The 19,142-nt window shown below is 40.5% G+C and overlaps 1 protein-coding gene across 1 annotated transcript; it reads left to right on the top strand.

The window, feature by feature from the left end:
- Positions 1–1,844: 1,844 nt before the first annotated feature.
- On the top strand, positions 1,845–17,402 carry cdk1 (cyclin-dependent kinase 1). The gene is made up of 8 exons (XM_039783976.1): positions 1,845–1,950; positions 3,177–3,219; positions 3,461–3,617; positions 9,386–9,509; positions 11,540–11,710; positions 11,843–12,006; positions 15,011–15,152; positions 17,144–17,402. Exons 2-8 carry the CDS (start codon positions 3,183–3,185, stop codon positions 17,258–17,260), a joined length of 912 nt encoding a protein of 303 aa, XP_039639910.1. The 5' UTR covers positions 1,845–1,950; positions 3,177–3,182; the 3' UTR covers positions 17,261–17,402.
- Positions 17,403–19,142: the final 1,740 nt, after the last annotated feature.

Genomic DNA, 19,142 nt, shown 5'->3' with positions numbered 1-19,142 from the left:
TAATCACTGACAAATAGAACTATAGTGTTCCATTCATTTAAGAGTATCTGTGGTTGTAACTTATATGTACATGTTCAAATGGAATAAATTCAGTTTAGAGCTGTAAAGTCAACTGTGCACAGCTGAACTCAGCTGTCTCCCACTTGTCTTCATTTACAGCCAAACATGGTGTCTTTGTTTTCTTGTGTGAATCACATTTTTCAGCACTCACCAACAGAAAGAATTACTTTTAGGTCAAAGTGACAGCTTTAATGGCCAATTATGTAAACACACCATAGGAACACACACAAGGAATTTGACACCGGATCACACAGTGAGTAGTATGAAGAGTATAACGTGTGCAAATTGTGCTGAAATAAAATATAGAATGATAAATATAAGGGGTTGCTTATGAGATATGTGGATATGACAGTATATACAGTGTATGTTTGACAGATATGTACATGTATTTAACACTATAAAACTATATTTACTTGAAAAGTGGATGCTTGGTTTAACAGGTTTATTGCACAGGGATTGTTTCTGACACTATGGACTGGAGTTAAGTGTTCATAGTTTCGAAAATAGCATCACTTATCAGATGTTTTCTGGTGAATTCAGTGCTGTTCTATGGAGTCTGGAGTGTGCCACTATTTTAGTACTAGACTTTTATGGCCATATAAAATCAATAAAGTTAAAAGAGCTATTGGGTTATTCAATTTGAATTTCAATGATGCATTGATCATCTCAAAATACTGCTATTAAAAACATGATTTAATTGGAGAAAAAAAATGTTGTTTTCAAAGTTATTTTTGTATTCATTTAAGTACGGTGGCCGACAGGGGCAAACACCCTGCACACGCATATAGCGCTGCAAATATGAAACGATGCAAAAAGAAAAGCAGCAAACCCCGAAAACAAATGCAAAAAACCTGCTTCATCCAGGGCATGAGTCGGAGCATAGACTGTATATTATTAATATATTATGTTATTAATAATAACAATAATATGAATTTAATATACAGTCCATGGAGTTCTCCAGGCTGCAGCCATACCCGACTCTAATAAAGGCAGAGCGCTCTCTCCCCGTGGGGTCGAAAATCCAGCTGTTCTACTTAGCTGCTCCCTCTAGAGGTCTGGAGAACTTCCGTTGTGTAATTGCATAATTTCATATTTGCAGCACGTTTATGTATTTGGTTGTGTTGTGTGTATTTGCAGTGCGTTTGCTGAATGCTGCACATGTGTTGTCAAATCATTGAAGTTGTTTTCTTAATTTGCTTGTGTTTTGTCTATTTGCATGTGTTTTCTGAAGTTGCAGGGCGTTGGCCCCCTGTCGGCCACCATGTATTTAAGCACTGCATCAAGACAAAACAAGTTACATATCATTTACAATACAATAATGAGGTGTCCACATTTTGAAGTACAGCAGATACACATGTATCTTTGAATATGAGGTGAGTATTATCAGAGAATGTACTTTGATGTACTGATTTATGTACCAGATTTTCATTTCAGACAATGTGATGAAAGAACTGAGCCTGAGAGACAGTCACATTGAGATCATTGAATGTAGGCTAACCCTGAATGGGACATCATTTTAATAAAGATGTTATGAATGTATATATACTTCCATGCCATACTTTCTCTACGCAACACATTCTACGAATTAAATCACTACATTAGATATTAATTTACAGGATATTATACAGTAGATTGGGGAGAGGAATGTGGTCCCTGCCTGGGAGACGAAACTCAGGACATACATATTTCCACGCTACGTCGGCGCGTTCTCTCCCGCTCACCCCATGTGACAGTTTCTCGTTCTCTGATTGGTGGTTTTGAAACACATCCCGTTCGCTGATTGGTTAGTTTTGAACCGTTGCATTACTGCGGCCATTTCAAAAGAGTCTGTCAGCATTCAGCGGCAGTCTGTGCACGGATAGTACATTCAACCAAACCAGGCACAGTCAGGTAATTATAACTGTTTTATAACGATACATGTTGAAATATGATTTAAATTATTTGTCAGGTTAACTTGGATCGTTCGAGCTGAGCATAAAGTGGGTTCAGCTACCACGAGAAAGTCAAAAGAAGGTAACGTTAGCCGTGACGATTTAGTGTTAGCACTACTGTTAGCCAAGCTTAACTTGCTTAACGTTACTTAGCATGAAGAAAAGGGCCTGGAACACGCTGATGTCTTTTCATCTCTCAAGGCTCACTGTCGAAACGAAAACACGAGTTAACTGTTGTTAAAATTCTGTGTAAAATAGGGCAATGTTATGAGCCACTGTTAACCTAGTTTAACGTTATCGTTTGTATAACGTTAATGTTACAGCATTAACGTTAACGTCACAGTGCGAAACGTTAACGTCACAGTTTGAAATGCCAACTTAATAACTTTACCTCTAAGTGTATCTAAAACAAAATATACAATCACACTTGAAGGGAAACACATTATTACCTATTTTAAATGTAAAGATGGAAAGTTATGCAATATTGTAAATCTTCCTTAAAGTTAAAGATCCATAAGGAAACATTTTCCAGAGCAACACCGTGCTTCAGACTATTCCAGGTTGAATTTGACATGTACTTTGAGTCTCTAAAGTTGGTCTCCAATAAGAAAGCTATATTAATATCTGTTTAATATGTCTACTCAAACTTCTTTAAGTGCTCCTGCTGTCTATTAACGCAGTTTCAAAAAGTTTTTTTTAATTTCTCTGTTTAGATTATTACTTTCATACTATATTATTTGCACATATTTTTTGTATAATTTTATTTGATTATGATCTGTGATGACTGAATATATGTAAACTATATTTTCAAAAAAATAAATAAAGTTGAAGAAAAAAACAACTTTACCTCTAAGTTTAAAAGTGTATGATGCATTGCTGTAAGTTGTTGAATTAACAGTTTACGTTACACGATGAGCCAAATTCAGCCTTTCACAGCCGTGTTAGTTTTTAGGCCACATTTGACATTGTAAGTAACCGTAACACATAAGCTATTCTGTGGCAGTGAGTTAATAAAATCAAAGTTCGGTAAGCATGAGCCGAAGCTATGGAAAAGTAATGATTTCTGTTGAAATAGCACTCTTGACATGACAGTATATATATATATATATATATATATATATATATATATATATATATATATATATATATATATATATATATATATTTTTTTTTTTTTTTCCCCAGGGAATAATGGAAGACTACTTGAAGATAGAGAAAATTGGAGAAGGTTGGTCTAATTGTTTTCTTGTCTTAATCTCAATTATTCAAATCTATTGCTACAAATGTTATGCTTCTGAAATTATTGTAGGTTTGGGTTTAATTGAAGTAAAGTTACACTGTAAACTTATTCTCAGCACCCTTCCATTTGCACTATAGGTACTTTAATCATCATGGTCGTGAATATAAAGTTAGAAGTGTGGCTGTGCTTAATACGGTTACAAAAGCTTTGGTCACTTGTTGTTCTGCAGGTACCTACGGGGTGGTGTATAAGGGCAGGCACAAGAACACCGGGCAGGTTGTGGCTATGAAGAAGATCCGTCTGGAGAGTGAGGAGGAGGGGGTTCCCAGCACCGCTGTCAGAGAGGTCTCCCTCCTTCAAGAGCTGAAGCATCCCAACGTTGTACGGTACGCTCGCTTGGTGTAGAGTTTAGAATGCGTGTTACGGAATTGGGTGTCGTGTTAAAGGGTTTGTAAAAGTAAAAAAAAAGCGGCTGAAATTCCAGGCAGATGGCCGCCCACCTCGAGCTGTGTTTTCTTCCGAGGTTTCTGCCTGTTAAGAGGAAGTTTTCCTCACTGCTGTCGTACTAGGTGCAGCTGCTCTTGCGAGAATTGTTGGGTCTCTGTAAATTCTAGTGTGGTCTAGGCCTATGCGATCTGGAAAGTGTCCTGAGATCATATATATATATATATATATATATATATATATATATATATATATATATATATATATATATATATATATATATATATATATATATATATATAAAAATATATATATATATATATATAAATTTTTACCACACACATTTTGTAAAGTCATTCAAACTGCTGCAGTTAAAGAAAAAAAGAGAATTATTAAAACATTTTAATCCCAGTAGTAGTAGTTTATCGTTTTATAGCATATATAGTCTAAATGTCTTGTTAAGAAGCAGACTTTGCAGGGATATTGGTCTGCATTCAAGCACAGAGCGGGTAAAGCGTTTCCTCATCTCTCGCTCAAGTATGAGCATGAGGGTACGTGCAGATGAAGGCGCCCACCCTCCCTTCATGCTACCAGCGGCCACAGCACCGGCGTTATCTGCCTGACCTTTTTGTGGGCGGCTGAACAAGGCGCTCCGGGCACCGGCGGCAGGAGGGAGGGCAGTAGCCGATCATCTTATACTAATTACAATACAGCGGGGGGGATGAACAACTCGGTGAGGGGGAGTGGAAATTCTTAACCCTCAACTCCGCTCACGTGCATTTGGCAGGCACACATTCGTTATTGAATCACAGACTACTGAACACTTTTGGTATACAGTAACTCACTTGCAGGAATGGGGGGGGGGGCAGCTGTAATAAGCCTGACTCTGCAGTAGGTGTGTGACTGTAATGCTGTAACCACGACAGCCCTATCTAATGTTATAACACCAGGGGCCTGTACTACGAAGCAAGATCAACATGCCCTGGATCTCTTTCAGTTATCCGGCTTCACCTAACAACCGCGGTCCCGCATAACCTGCATCACGACGCTGGTTAACAACTAGTTCAGTCAACCCTGGGTTTCCCAATCCAGCGGCGCGCGAGTTCACATGAAAGAGGCGGTGTTTGCGCACCACAACCAATCGCAAACATCTACCATAGCCGCATATTTTAAACAAGAAGAGCAAACTATAATTGTACATAAATATGAAGAACATAACGTTTTACAGTCAAAATGCAGGAAGGAAAGCTGGCAAAAAAAGCCGACGCTGTTTTACGTAAATCACAACGCTTATCCTATCAATATCACTTCCAGTGGTGTAGTCTACGTGATAGTAAGCTCCAGGATTTCTATATAGGTTAACCACTATAAATGCCCAATGACACGTAACAACATAGGCTACTTTCGATTATATTTTTAATATATTTTGAATTGTCATCCGTGCTTTTTTTCTTAACATCTATAGGCTGAATAAAGGTAATTTTTTTTTACCATAAATTGGTGCATTAAAGTGTATCGGAATGCAGGCAATGAAGTCGTTGAACTTCCGTGGGGAAGGACACCCAGGCCCCCCCACTATGATATGCCCCCCTTCTCTCCCAAAGGCAGATTCTGGCCAATATACGGTACAGTACACCCACTATAATAGCCTACATTAGACTACACTGGTCACTTCCCCATCAGTCAGGCACAAGATCCGACCATAATTACACTTTTGCTTTCCATGAACTTGTTGCTTTAGCTATTTATTTCAGTTGAAACCCTGGCAGTGGGAAGCGATCGTGAGAGAAAATAAAAAAAAATATCAAAACATAATTCTAACCGATGTGCGTATTGGCAACACACGGCTGAAGAAGCCGACAAATAGCCGATATGTAATTCATTCCTCTTAAAATCTATATCTTTCATAAAGATACCCATCAGTGAATGTTAACGGGGTTGACTTTTATGAGCGTCTCTCTCTCTCTCTTTTTGCACCAAGCTCCGCCTGAACTGAGAACAGTGACGCCGCTATCAACCGAGTATTGATTGGTCAGTAAGCGGTGCTTTAACACCGGTTGATCTCCAACTTAACCTGCTCCCAACCAAGTTAGGCGTTCAGCATGAGTTACCACGGCGACTGAACCCGATAAGTGATCCACCTTCGTGATACAGAAAATCCTGGGTTGAACCTGAAGTTAGCTCGCTAATGCCAAATCCTGCTTCGTAGTACAGGCCTCTGTTCTAGTGGTGTATGTGACTCTAAAAGTGATATGTCCCTGGCACTAGGCCTGCACGATTTGGGGGAAATATGAATCACGATTATTTATTTATTTGATATCACTATTATCTGCCACGATTTTCTTTGGCACCTATAGCACATTGCTCATCACCACTAGAGGTGTTGAAATTACTCAAATAATCGATGCATCGAATCATGGACATGGACGATGCTGCATCGATTATCGGCTGGGCCATAATCGATTATTTCCGTTTACAATTTAATGTAGGCCTAACGACATTTCTGTTTACATATTCTGTTGTGTTTTGCACATTCAGGAAGTGCCATGTGCTCAGTGCTGTAGCTTTATGTATCCAATTTATTTAGTATTAGAGCACTGCAGAATGTTTGGTTTTTGAAGCTTGAAAAGCTATCAATTAAATATCCTATATGTCTTTAATAGAAAAATGTATTTGATGCATCGCGATATCGAATTGAATCGCTGACATGGTAATCGAATCGGGAGATCAGTAGGGCTGTCCTCGACTAAAGAAATTCTTGGTCGACTAACACTTATACGATTTTGTCGACTAATCGATTAGTTGATGGAATTGACAGAGCTGTGCTCTTTGAGAGGTGGTTAAGACTAGAAAAGCACAATATAAATGTAGTTTATTAACCATCTGTAAAACTGAGTTTCTCCACAATTAATCCTGCAAAAGCACCACTTTAAATCTTGTGTTTACCATAAATGTGCTCATAAGTTTCTTGGAAATGAGTAATTAAGCATGAATAAGCATAAAAAATGACTTAGTCGACTAAGACCAAAACGACCGATTAGTCGACTAAGAGGTGGCAGCCCTAGAGATCATTGAAGATTCACACCTCTAATCACCACAAGCCTGTAAACACAGAGGCTTCAATGAATAAAGTACGTACTGGCCATTTAAGTACAGTAGGCTACCAAAAATAGTAGGGGTGGTACGGTTCACAAAACCCACGGTTCGGTTCGTATCACGGTTTTAGGGTCACGGTTTTCGGTTCAGTACGGTTCTTATTTTTTCTTTAACACTCCAGAATATACTTCAGCATATAGCTAAAATTAGCATATTGAATGCATGTTGCACAAAACGTGCACACAGAGGCAGTTCTGTATTGTTTTATTTCATAGGTAACGTGAAATCCAAAATGTTCCCACACACCAGACTATAAACGACGCTGGCGCATCCTCCAGCTCTGGGCAGCCTCTCCCCCACTGGACATTTCTGCATGTGACGTGACGTGACGTGACCTGCAGCGGCACCCCACTCCACTTGAGGAGCGGTCGGCTCGGTGTCTCTCAAAATCTGATGAAAATCTTTTAAACTGACCTTTGTCGATCTGAAATGAAGACAGATTCAGCAACTGCATGGCCTATTTCTCGCTTAAATTGTTTTCAGAAACACGTTTTGGTGAACTATTTTAGTACAATATGAGATCATATTCTGAACGAGCCGCCATGACAGTCTGTTTTGAAATTTGGGACCAGCCAGACCCATGTGACGCAATCGTCCAATCAGCTGCCATGGGTTGCGTTTGTCACGCCCATCCCGCTCGTCATTTCCAGTAACTGTTTTAACATAGGTGTATAAAGTGGGCACTACGGCAGTAAGAGGTTAGTGACCATTAACAGTGTACTGACGAACCGACGGTACACACTTGCTCCGAACCGAGCGGTTCGGGTGTTTTTTCATGAACCGTACCACCCCTAAAAAATAGTGACCTATAACACATTGAACTAAATATGGCTCTGATACAGGCTCTATCTGAACTCCTTGAACATGTCTTTACATAATTAAAACATGTCAATGTCAAATGCTTTCAATAAATTAATTGAAGGAGAGAGAAAAAATCTGTAATTTAAAAATTAAATCGCTTTATTGTGCAGGCCTACCTGGCACTGCTGTTTTACTGACTTAGAGCACTAATAAACACTATCGCTTATGGCTGGGCAATAAGGAGAAAATCAGATATCCCGATATTCTTGACCAAATACCTTGATATCGATATTGCGGCGATATTCTAGGGTTGACAATTGGTGCTTTAACAAAATATCTTCACACTTAGATTTTAGATAGATATTCATCAATAATGTCTAAGTGGGGTAAAGGCAAATAATGGAACCGCTAGAACAGTCTGGTAAGTTCAGAAAAGTACATCCCTTTACTGTAATGCAGGCTTTGAAACCAGGAAAAGACAATATATCACCATATTACGATATCCAAAATCTAAGACTATTTCTAGTCTCATATCACGATATCGGTATAATATTGATATATTGCCCGGCCCTAATATCACACATGCTCCGTCAAACCACTTTAGACATATCGTGCGTTCTTTTTGTCTTGTAATCGCGACTAGTAGCTTGAGCGTGACGTCACATCCGTGTCGAAAAACGAATAACCGCGGGTTGTTGCATTCTTTTTGTCACACAATACTACGAGTCGGAGAAAAGATGGATTTTTGTAACATTTTTAGTAACCTTTAGGATTCCATTCACCCAGTTATTGACATATTACACACATATATTTCACAGTTTGATACATGAAAATTACGTTTTGATTAACGTTAATGTTAGGCTACTGCTCTGCTTTCTGCTCAAGACTCGGCTTAAAGCCATTGTTGTCATATAGCAACCGAGCGTCTCTAGCCAGTTTCAGCTGCACAAGCTACAAAATAACTAATCAGGCGGTATTTAACTCCTAATAAGACTGTAGCGACATGCCTATAGGTAGCAGTATACAGTGCTATGTGTACCACTTCTTCATTTGTTTACAACAAAGACAAAAGTGCTTAAAATTGTAGATAACCACAATGTTTACTACGTGTGATGCACGACGTAGCCATCTTTGAAAGTGAGCTCGGGGTCCTCTGAGTTCAGACGACTTGACGAGTCGTAAATACGACCTCGGTGGCGTTCTTTTTGCAACTTCCGGGTCGTAACTCCGGAAAACAACTCGTAAAACGACTTCGGTGGACAAAAAGAACGCACCAATAGAAAAAGTGACCTACAGCTTGGAATCAGCATGCCACTAGAACAACCGTTGCATACAATTAGCCGCTTTTGGATCTCCACAAATGACAAGAAGCCCTCGCCATGCTGCATTATATATTGCCATTCAGTGAAAAAGGCCTACATAAATGCTATCTTTGTGAATCCTTTAATAAACCGTTTTTGTCAGCAAGGTGTTGAGTAACTACAAGTAGATTTTATCCACTGTTTGCAAACACCAAAAATAGTACTGTTTAAAAACACTAGTATGCTATTTTGCTTCAAGTACCAGTGAAAAGATTAAATATATTTAATAGTTGATGTTTTCGACATTTATTCATGACAACTGCCTATAGTAAAAATATCCATCCCAACCCTTTCCATAGAGTATGTGAGCAAATTGGGATTGTGGGAGTCCCAGCCTATGAGAACATGTACACGTACAGTATGGACTCACCCAGTGTTTGTGTGTATGCCAGACTCCTGGATGTCCTGATGCAGGAGTCTCGCCTCTACCTCATCTTTGAGTTCCTGTCAATGGACCTGAAGAAGTACTTGGACTCCATCCCCTCTGGCCAGTACATGGACCCTATGCTGGTTAAGGTAACTGTGTTTGTGATTTAATAAACTTGTAGCAGTTCATCTTAGGGATCTTATTACTGTGTGTGACAATTGTATTATGTATTGTAGTTGAGTGTTTTGAATTGGATTATACAATTAAATAATTCACAAGTAAGGGTGCACCGACCTGATATCTGATAACAGGTTGATAGTGATATCGGTTGTCTATATCGAGGACGTTTCACTTCCGGGCTTGTTCCGGTGCCGCCGGGAATTCCGCCTTTATCACGCTCTTTTCGCCAAGATGTCCGGTTTCCCATTCCTCTGTGTTGGCGTTCTAACCTCCGGTGGATTTGTGAGGACTACGTTTAACTGCTCCTCAGATCTCTGCAGGGTAAATCCAGACAGCTAGCTAGACTATCTGTCCAATCTGAGTTTTCTGTTGCACGACTAAAACTACTTCCTGAGACTATTTAGCAGAAGCACCGTGGCTCCGTCCGGAGCTTAGCCCCGCCCAAGACGATTGTGATTGGTTTAAAGAAATGCCAATAAACCAGAGAATGTATTTCTCCCATCCAGGAATGCTGTGTGGGCTAGCCAGACCTTCCTCCGCAGTGCTTTGGAGGAAGATCTGGCAATGCGTGACTAGGGTATCAGTGACCATGAAGCCAATCTATTCATGTCGACTGGAATTGTAATTTGTGTTTTGAGTTTTGACCATTTAGTTGCAGCATTAAAGGTGCAATGCTGCACGAAGAGTGTTGATATTTAATGTCTGCTGTCAAAATACTCCCTCTAATCTCTGACCCCTAGATTCATGGACTCACATTTCCATAGCAACCACTTTGGTTAGTATCTCTGCTGACTGAACAAAATAGACTTAGTCAATGTTAGCCCACGTCAGCTTGTGGATTAGCAACTGCTGTAAAGCTAGTCCGTTGGGAGCAGCTGTCACAAAACAATAGCAAATGTACAAGGTTAGACTGACCTGTTGAAAACCGTGAAACAGCTAAGCTAACGTTACCACTCACTTGTCCATGACGACGAGAGCCCTCGTCACTTTTCATTCCTTTGAAATCGCGGAGGTTTCTGCAGCGTTGAAACCATGGTTGAAAGCACTAGGGCTGCTCCCTCCTAGCCGACTAATCGGTCGTTTTGGTCTTAGTCAACTTGGATCTGTTTAGTCCATTAGTCATGTTTGATGCTTTTTTTTTCATGCTGAATGACTTATTTCCAAGAAACGTACGAGCACATCTCTGGTAAACACAAGAATTAAAGTGGTGCTTTTGCATGACTCTTTGCGGAGAAACTCAGATTTACAGATCTGTCGATTAAATCAACTAATCGATTAGTTGGTACAATTGAATGATTGATAGTCGACTAAGAATTTCTTTAATCGAGCACAGCCCTAGAAAGCACACACAAAGAAATGGAGCGCTTGGTGACCGTAAGGAGATACTTGCTGAATCTGACAGTGTACAACTTAACATTGCTTACTATACCTTTTTTTTAAATAAAAATAAAAAGATTTACACTTTTAATTTAATTCCTGTTAATTTTTGAGATTTATTTTAATAATTAACCATTCAGAATAGCCAATTTTGCACACCAGTACCAACGACAAATTTCTGCCCTATTGCACGCAAAAATGTAGAAAAGTATTTTCTATTCTAATGTCATCCTAATTATACTTAGATAGATATAGTAGTTTACTATCTATCTGAAATGGCAACCATTAGCAAGATAGATATTTGTTATGTAAAGTTCAAAGAAATTGTGGTGAGTGGAAGTTATTGTGAATTTCTGTAATATTCGGGGTTGCTCCTGACTTTCTGTGAATAACTTGATATCATTTGAAGTAGACCTATAGGCCTACTGATTAAAATGAATTCAAATTTAAAGCAAAAATAGAAAGTACAGAGTCCCCTATAGTAAAAGAGAGAGGTCATGAAAGAAGCTCTGAAGGGGTGCTCAGGTTTAAAACGGATTAGTCTTGTTCTGCCCATTCAGCTTCAGTAAACGTGTCCTTTACCATGTCCATTCTCCTCCCCTCACCCTTCACTCCCTTTCAGAGCTACCTTTACCAGATCCTGGAGGGCATTTACTTCTGTCACTGTCGTCGAGTCCTCCACAGGGACCTGAAACCCCAGAACCTTTTGATCGACAACAAGGGAGTTATCAAACTGGCAGACTTTGGCCTGGCTCGGGCCTTTGGCGTTCCTGTCAGGGTCTACACCCATGAGGTGAGAATCTGTTCACATGCCATGGGGTCAGAGGTGGAGCATGAGCATCACCAACACTGAGTCAACGGTGTGCAGAGCCTTTTTGATTAACCACCAACGAGCCTCCAAAGTAACCCTTGTGTGTGTTCCCAGGTTGTAACTCTATGGTACCGGGCTCCAGAAGTCCTTCTGGGTTCACCCCGATATTCAACCCCCGTCGACGTTTGGAGCACTGGGACCATCTTTGCGGAGCTTGCCACTAAGAAGCCCTTGTTCCATGGAGACTCTGAGATAGACCAGCTCTTCAGGATCTTCAGGTAGACACACCAAAGCAAACCTGAATGCAGAGGAATCTAATTGCAATTTTTCTGCCAGATATTGCGATTTCGACTTAATTTGTGATTATTTTCAAAGTATAGCTAAAGTTTAATATTCACTATGTAACACATAGTGGTGCAACGGACCGTAGTTGATCCGTATGGATAAGGGCTGGGCCGGGCCATATGGAGAAAATCAAATATCATCAGTAATGTGGATATAATGACTAAGTGGGTTAAGGCAAATAATAGAAAAGTTACCACAGTCTGGTAAGTTCAGAAAATGACATCACTTTACTGGAATGCAGCCTTTAAAACCAGGAATAGACCACACTTATGTCATATTACTATATCCAAAATCTAAGACGAAATCTAGTCTTATATCACGATATCTATAATATTGATATATTGCCCAGCTCTAGTATGGATCAATACTCATGGTTCGGAATGCATACCGCATGCAAACCCGAACGTTACACTTGGCAGTAGGGTTGGTCAATATATCAATATAATACTCAATATCAATACTGGAGAGGATTCCAACAACTGTAGATATCTAACGGTCTGCCACTAAAGCTAAGAGCTAAAAGACACAAACTAGCACTATGGTCTCTGCTGAAAAACAACACCGACCGGACTAAATGTTGCGTTTCCTTAAAGGGGTGATAGAATGATTATATAGGGTATTTCACACTGTTCCTTATGGTCTCCTAATGGGGTATGTAACATTAGTTGGGCTGAAAATGGCCTGGTTGATATTTTATTGGCCCTTATGCATCCCTGTGTTTTGGCCCTATTTGTAACAAGAGCTTTTCTTCCAAATATGGTATGGTCATGAATATTTAGATGAGCTGCGCGCTGCTTGGTTGAGCCTTAGCCCCGTACACACACATAGAGACGCCGCTGATTGGTAGAGCCGACTCGCCATACACACGCATTAGAGGTCGTGTGCTGATTGGTTGAGCGAATCCCCAATACACAGACATTAGAAACGCGACAGAATCTCATATTCCAGACACTGCAATGTTTCCTTACCAAATTCACTTCTGAGACTTTTTTATGCGAGAAATCAACTATATAAAGCTCAAATATGGGCCGTTTTACGAAAATGGATGGCTAATTCCAAATTTGGTAAAACTGTGTGTCGGAGTTCAGCTGCCTGTGTTGCTGGCTCGCCGCCTGGCCTGCCTTCCTCCACAGACACAGACCCCGACTTGCTGTGAGCCCGATTGAGCTCCGGCACGGCTGCTGCAGCCCACAGCACCTCATACCCGCGCAAAGTCACCGTTTGGGCTGGTGGACTACTACCAAACGCCGCTGCCCTGACATAGCTCCAGGGCCTGCATCTCCTCTCTTCCTGCTAGCTAAAGGGCCCTTGTGTGAGAGCGCGGTCAGCGAGCTTGTTACACCAGCAATCTCTTACCACATGTTACACACATGTCACGCCACTTAGCTATACAACATCTAAGTATATGTTTTATAAAGCTAACAACGGTGTCCGATTTCAAGTTAATGAATATTTGTGAGCTGTACGGGTTTCTACGTTGGCGCACTGTCCCTTCAATCCTATGTGTACAGATTGCGGCTAGTTAGCTTCATTTTTGGTCGTAATTCGAGTATATTTACAGTTTGAATTTCGACACGCTACTTATACAACATCTAACTAAATGTTTTATAAAGCTAACCACGTGTCCGATTTCAAGTTAATGAATATTTGTGAATTCCAGAGGAATTCTAAGAGGAGCTGCTAGCTCTCATTGATAGAGCTCCATCCAGTCGCAGGCTCTATCAATGAGACTCATGGACAAGCGGCGTTTATTTTCCCAATCGTTTGTTTAAATAACTCAACACATTATAATTACACACATTATAAGATTAACTAGAATCTGTGGTAAGAGAATGCTGGCGTAACAAGCTCGCTGACCGCGCTTTCACTCACACACACGGGCATTTAGCTAGCAGGAAGAGGGGAGTTGCAGGCCCTGGAGCTCTGTCAGAGCAGCAGCGTTTGGTAGTAGTCCACCAGCCCAAACGGTGACTTTCTTGGCGGGTATGAGGTGCTGTGGGCTGCGCAGCCGTGCGGAGCTCAATCGGGCTCACAGCAAGCGGGGTCTGTGGAGGAAGGCAGGCCAGGCGGAGGGCAGCAACACAGGCAGCACCAGCCTCTGAAGTCCGACACACAGTCGGACAAAATTTGCAATTAGACATCAATTTTCGTAATACGGCCCATATTTGACCTCTAAGTAGTTGTTTTCCCGCATAAAAAGTCTCAGAATTGAATTTAATGGTAAAATAGCAACAATATGAACAATGTATACATTTTCTGAGATCTGCACGACCTAGATTCAGAAGACTACCTGATCTCAGGTCAGTTGTGTAGCCTATGTAAATGTTGGGGCGTGACCGTTCTCTTAATACACCCATGGGCTGACAAAGGTTCCGGTTTTTGGGAGGTTGACGTCAACTTCCAGCTTTGTTGGGATTCGCCCGTTTTCAGCGGCAGTTTCAAAATATGAAATTTTCATAGTAAAGGGGTGTCAGTGGGATTTTGAGCTTATATGTATGTCCTATTTACCCACCGAACTGTCGTTATTCAACTATGACAGGGTAAAATTGGTTTTTCATTCTATCACCCCTTTAAAACTAGTAAACCACATTTGACATTTCTGTAAAAACAGTAAATATAATAATACAAAATAACCAAAATCTACACCATACATTTGATTCATCGCTACCTTCATGATTAGCTAATCGCATTCTTTCAAATTGCGATTTTTACGGTATTTAAAACCGATTCATCGTTCAGCTAAAACGTGAAATATTAGTTGATACAAAAGATCGTAAGTAAAGCCACAGAAAATAAAATCTTTACAGTAGTATTTCCAGGTAGCCCTGTGTTTTCTGAAAAAAATCCCCTAATTGGTGTTGGTCCCCTGGGGCGGTACCTGGTGTGTAACGGCAGTTCCCTGTTTGAATCCTTCGGTCTGTCTCTGTGTTTTTGCAGGACTCTGGGAACCCCAAACAATGACGTTTGGCCTGAAGTCGAGAGCCTACCGGACTACAAAAACACCTTCCCTAAATGGAAGTCTGGGAACCTGTCGTCAATGGTTAAAAACCTGGATAAGAACGGCCTGGACCTGCTGGCGGTAAGGACTAGTGCCGAACCATTTAACAACTCCAGTCTGAAGTACCTTAATTACTATTGGTATATTATGTATCCTTCCTCTACATGACAAGAACCAGATAAAAGGAATCCAGGGTCCGAAGTTAACGCTCGCCAGTCGCCAAATGCGGCTACGTTTTCCGTTTTGGCGTGTAAATATCCGAGGGCTATCCTTCACGTGGCGAGGAAATGTTTGTAACCAAATAGTTGGTTTTAAGTCTTCCTTTTGGTGAAGGTGCAGCTCCTTTTCTTCTGTTGCTCTGCTGTCCGCACGTCGGCGCTTCGCGTGGGCGGACCGATACACAGGCGCACGCACCAGACGCCAGCCACCACGTCACTTCTGTTCACTGATGGCTAGCGTTTACCTCGGGCTAATTAATTAACTAGTAAGTTGCGATTTTTGGCAGCCAGCACGATGAAATGTTAACCGTTGACCGACGAGCAGGAAACGGAGTCTCAGTTCACCCGTCTGGGAGGCTCGGACACATTTTCCGTGTCCACGGCGGCGTGTATGTCCGAGCCGGTCTCCAGCGCCTCCACCTGCAGGCCGTCAGCGGTGTGTCTGCCTGCTGTACTCTCGGACGGCCGATTTTAACTCGCCGGTCCTCATCGGTATAGTTTCATGTGTCACGTAGCTCTCGGCAAGCAGAAAAACAGAGGAGCTTAAAACACAACGTGCTGGTTCAAAGTTTGGCAGTTAAGAAATGGATTCAATCGCCCATTTACATTTTTATCATGCAAAAGACACCTTTTTAAACTTTTTTTTAATTAATATTGGTTTAACTGATATTAGGCTAATAAGTCAAAACTCCTGTTGTAGGTAAACTGTTAATCATTAACATCCCTAACAGCTCGACTTGCAACACCAGCTTTCTTATATAGGCCTAAGTTACAAAAAAATACTATTTACTATTTTGGCCGGTGAAATATGCTTGGCCGGTGGATTTTTTTAATTTTTTTTCCATCTACCCGCCAGCTTGGCTGCTGAGATAAAAAGTGAATTTGGGACACTAGAGGAATCTATTCCTTGTTGCCTTGTGCGGTTAACGGTGGTCCTCCAAGGGTGTTCTTTTCAGACCGGTCGGTCCGATTAAAGTCAGTACAGATGAACCTAGTTTCCTTTGGGAGAAAAATATTTGACGTTGGTGGTACACTTCTATTACTCACCATTATATCGGAGGGCTGATATTAGGCATTTTCCAAAATATTGGCATTTATAATGGCTTGAGTGTTGGCGTTGCATAGTTAGTCCACCAGAGGGCGCTCTACAGCGTCCCTGTTGGCTACACAGATTTTTTTTTTGTTATTGTGTTTTTGTTCAAAGGACTAAGTTTCATATCTTAAGTTTGTATTTTTATACTTTTTTTTTATTTATCAGAACTTTAATATCTTTTGATGTTCCTCTGTTGTGGACCATGTGCAGACGCATAACCTGAACTTCGGTGATTTATTCATTGATGCATCAATTATTCGTGATTCAGTGGTTACCAATTAAATAAAACCTATAATCATACTCTATTTTATGTTGTATTATATTATGTATATTTGGTAGGATTTACCAAAATGAACAAATGCCACACAAACACAAAGCTGCTTTACTCGCTCAATCGTATTGTAACTTTAAATATTTGCTGGAATCTTTCCCCCCCATGGATCGATCCTCAGCCACTATGGCCAAACTTCACTTGTAGGCTTTTTATGTTTTTTATTATTTTTTTAAACACAGCGCCGTGTCATCGACTCCCTGACACAGCTGATTGTCCAAACATTTCCAATAACTCCAGAGTGTTGTATAATAAGACTGACTCATTTAATCCAAGGAATCACTTAATATAAATATGTTGGAGAGCTGCTGTGTGTTCCACTGTGGTTCGTGATTTATTTTTATAGATTCATACATAACCTAATAATATACATAACCTTTCCTAAGTGACACGGTCTCCTTTTCTTCCCTGTCTCATGTCTCTGCTGTAGAAAATGTTGACCTACAACCCCCCCAAGAGGATCTCTGCACGCGAGGCCATGACTCACCCCTACTTTGATGACTTGGACAAATCCACCCTGCCTGCTGCCAGCCTCAACAAAATCTAAAACACAGAACTACATACATATCATTGTGAATTCTCATTTTGTAAATACTTATGTGTGATACTTGTTGTAGACCTTTAGTAACGTTTTGTCTTTCAACAATCTTTTCAATAAAACGGCACTTTCTGTCATTCTCCAAACTTTATACTGTTTGTAATTTTGTGTCCCTGAAATTTAAATCTTGACATAAGCTGCAGTGTCTGAACTTATAAAACATGTGTATCTTGGATCAATTCCTGGACATAAAATCAGAAAATACAAGTTGTACAAATATCTTCATCTATAGGTTTGGAAAATTGGTGTTAAAAGATAATTTTAATAGATTTATTTTTCCCTCCACATGAACCACTTTAATTACAGCTTGGTGACTAGTTTTATTTTTATTACAATCTTCCATCCTTTTGTCCAATCTGTAGTCATATTTTCAAAACTCTAAACACAATTAGCCCAACATGGGTCTGCTCAGGCCATACACAATTCATGTTTTCACAAAATATGCACTCAATTAACCCATTTGTAAAATGTTAATCTCTTCTTAAATACAAGCTTTCGTGCGTGACCACATAGCTTTAACTGTAATTGTGTATTGGACATTATTTTATTTACACATTTTTAACCAAAAGCCACATCATAATTTGTTGATCACTGACTGCAATTTCCTGTTGCTTATTAAGTAATCGGGTATTGGTCCGATGCTGCGCGCATGTACTCGTGCTTGTAATCATAAAATGACAGATACTCCCACACCCGATACACCTCATAGCAACGTGACAATAACTTCTCCGTCAAGCACGTATAGGCGACAGAGGAGCAATGTCAGCCGTTAATAACTAGGCTCTTGCCAAATGCATGATTGCACTTGACGACCAGCCGTTGTCAGTGGTTAATAATACTGGGTTTCCACATCTTCTCTCTACTCTTGGCTTTTTCCCTTTTGGAACAATAAAGCTAAAGACGTGGTTGAAAGGATCAGTGAAAAGTGACTTAAATAAAGTGTAACGTTTTGCAACAGTTTTTTATTCTGACTTTTAATGAAACGCAGCATGGCATCATGACTGCGTAAACATACACGCCAGTTTTATAAAGCCAAGTGGCGTTCTCTGTACGCATTTTGAGCTATCCACACGTATGTCTACGCTGTATACAGCGGATGTAAACATACACACCACGTGGCGTCGTTGGGTTTAGGAAATGAACATGTGGAAAGGCTTTAGTAACAAAAAAACACGACGGTGACCAATGTCACATGCTTAGGAAAACAAATGGTTGGGTTTAGGAAAGAAACATTGGGGAAGGCTTAAAAAAATAAGAAAATTAACACTAAAAAAAAACTATTGAAAAACACCACACGCGGGACGCAATCCCATCTCTCTTGGGTGAAAGTCCTGTTTGACTCATCCAAAAACCCCAAACATCCTCCCTCTGCGGACTTACGTCCTTTCATACTACTCGCTACGGCGAAAATTAACACGTTATGTAGGTCAATGGCATTGATAAAAAGGCTACAAAGCAATTATGCGTTTTGATAACATGCCAAAATGGCATCCGAATTGGCGTGTCATACATACGCCACTTCATGAGATCAGTCTGTGGAACTTGACCAGTTGTGTTACTGAGCCATGGAGCGTTGATGTCCCCGTCCTGATCAGGGACTCCTAATCAAATGGTTCATCTTCTTCCCCTTCTCCACTGGGTTTACGTGTGAAAACCTTGACTGGTCCGCTGGCTAGCTAGCCCAGGCTAAAAGAGTCGCCATGAGGTTCGCAGAGTTGGCACGAGACTGGCAAGTTGATTTTCTGCTCCTGGTGTAGGACTGTTAGCCACATGCCATCATCGTGTGATGTCAACAACATAAAGCGTAACTAATATTTTTAAAATAAACAAT

The sequence above is a fragment of the Perca fluviatilis genome, chromosome 19 (assembly GCF_010015445.1).
Source record: "Perca fluviatilis chromosome 19, GENO_Pfluv_1.0, whole genome shotgun sequence".
NCBI classification, from domain to species: Eukaryota; Metazoa; Chordata; class Actinopteri; order Perciformes; family Percidae; genus Perca; species Perca fluviatilis.
Note: the sequence above shows the minus strand (reverse complement) of the source record. Positions and strands in the feature narration are given on the sequence as shown.

Excerpts from the sequence above, each read along its gene's own strand:
- cdk1 (XM_039783976.1), top strand. The coding sequence starts at position 3,183 with ATGGAAGACTACTTGAAGATAGAGAAAATTGGAGAAG. Across the intron at positions 3,220-3,460 it reads GATAGAGAAAATTGGAGAAG|GTACCTACGGGGTGGTGTAT; the intron begins GTTGGTCTAATT and ends GTTGTTCTGCAG. Across the intron at positions 11,711-11,842 it reads TCAGGGTCTACACCCATGAG|GTTGTAACTCTATGGTACCG; the intron begins GTGAGAATCTGT and ends GTGTGTTCCCAG.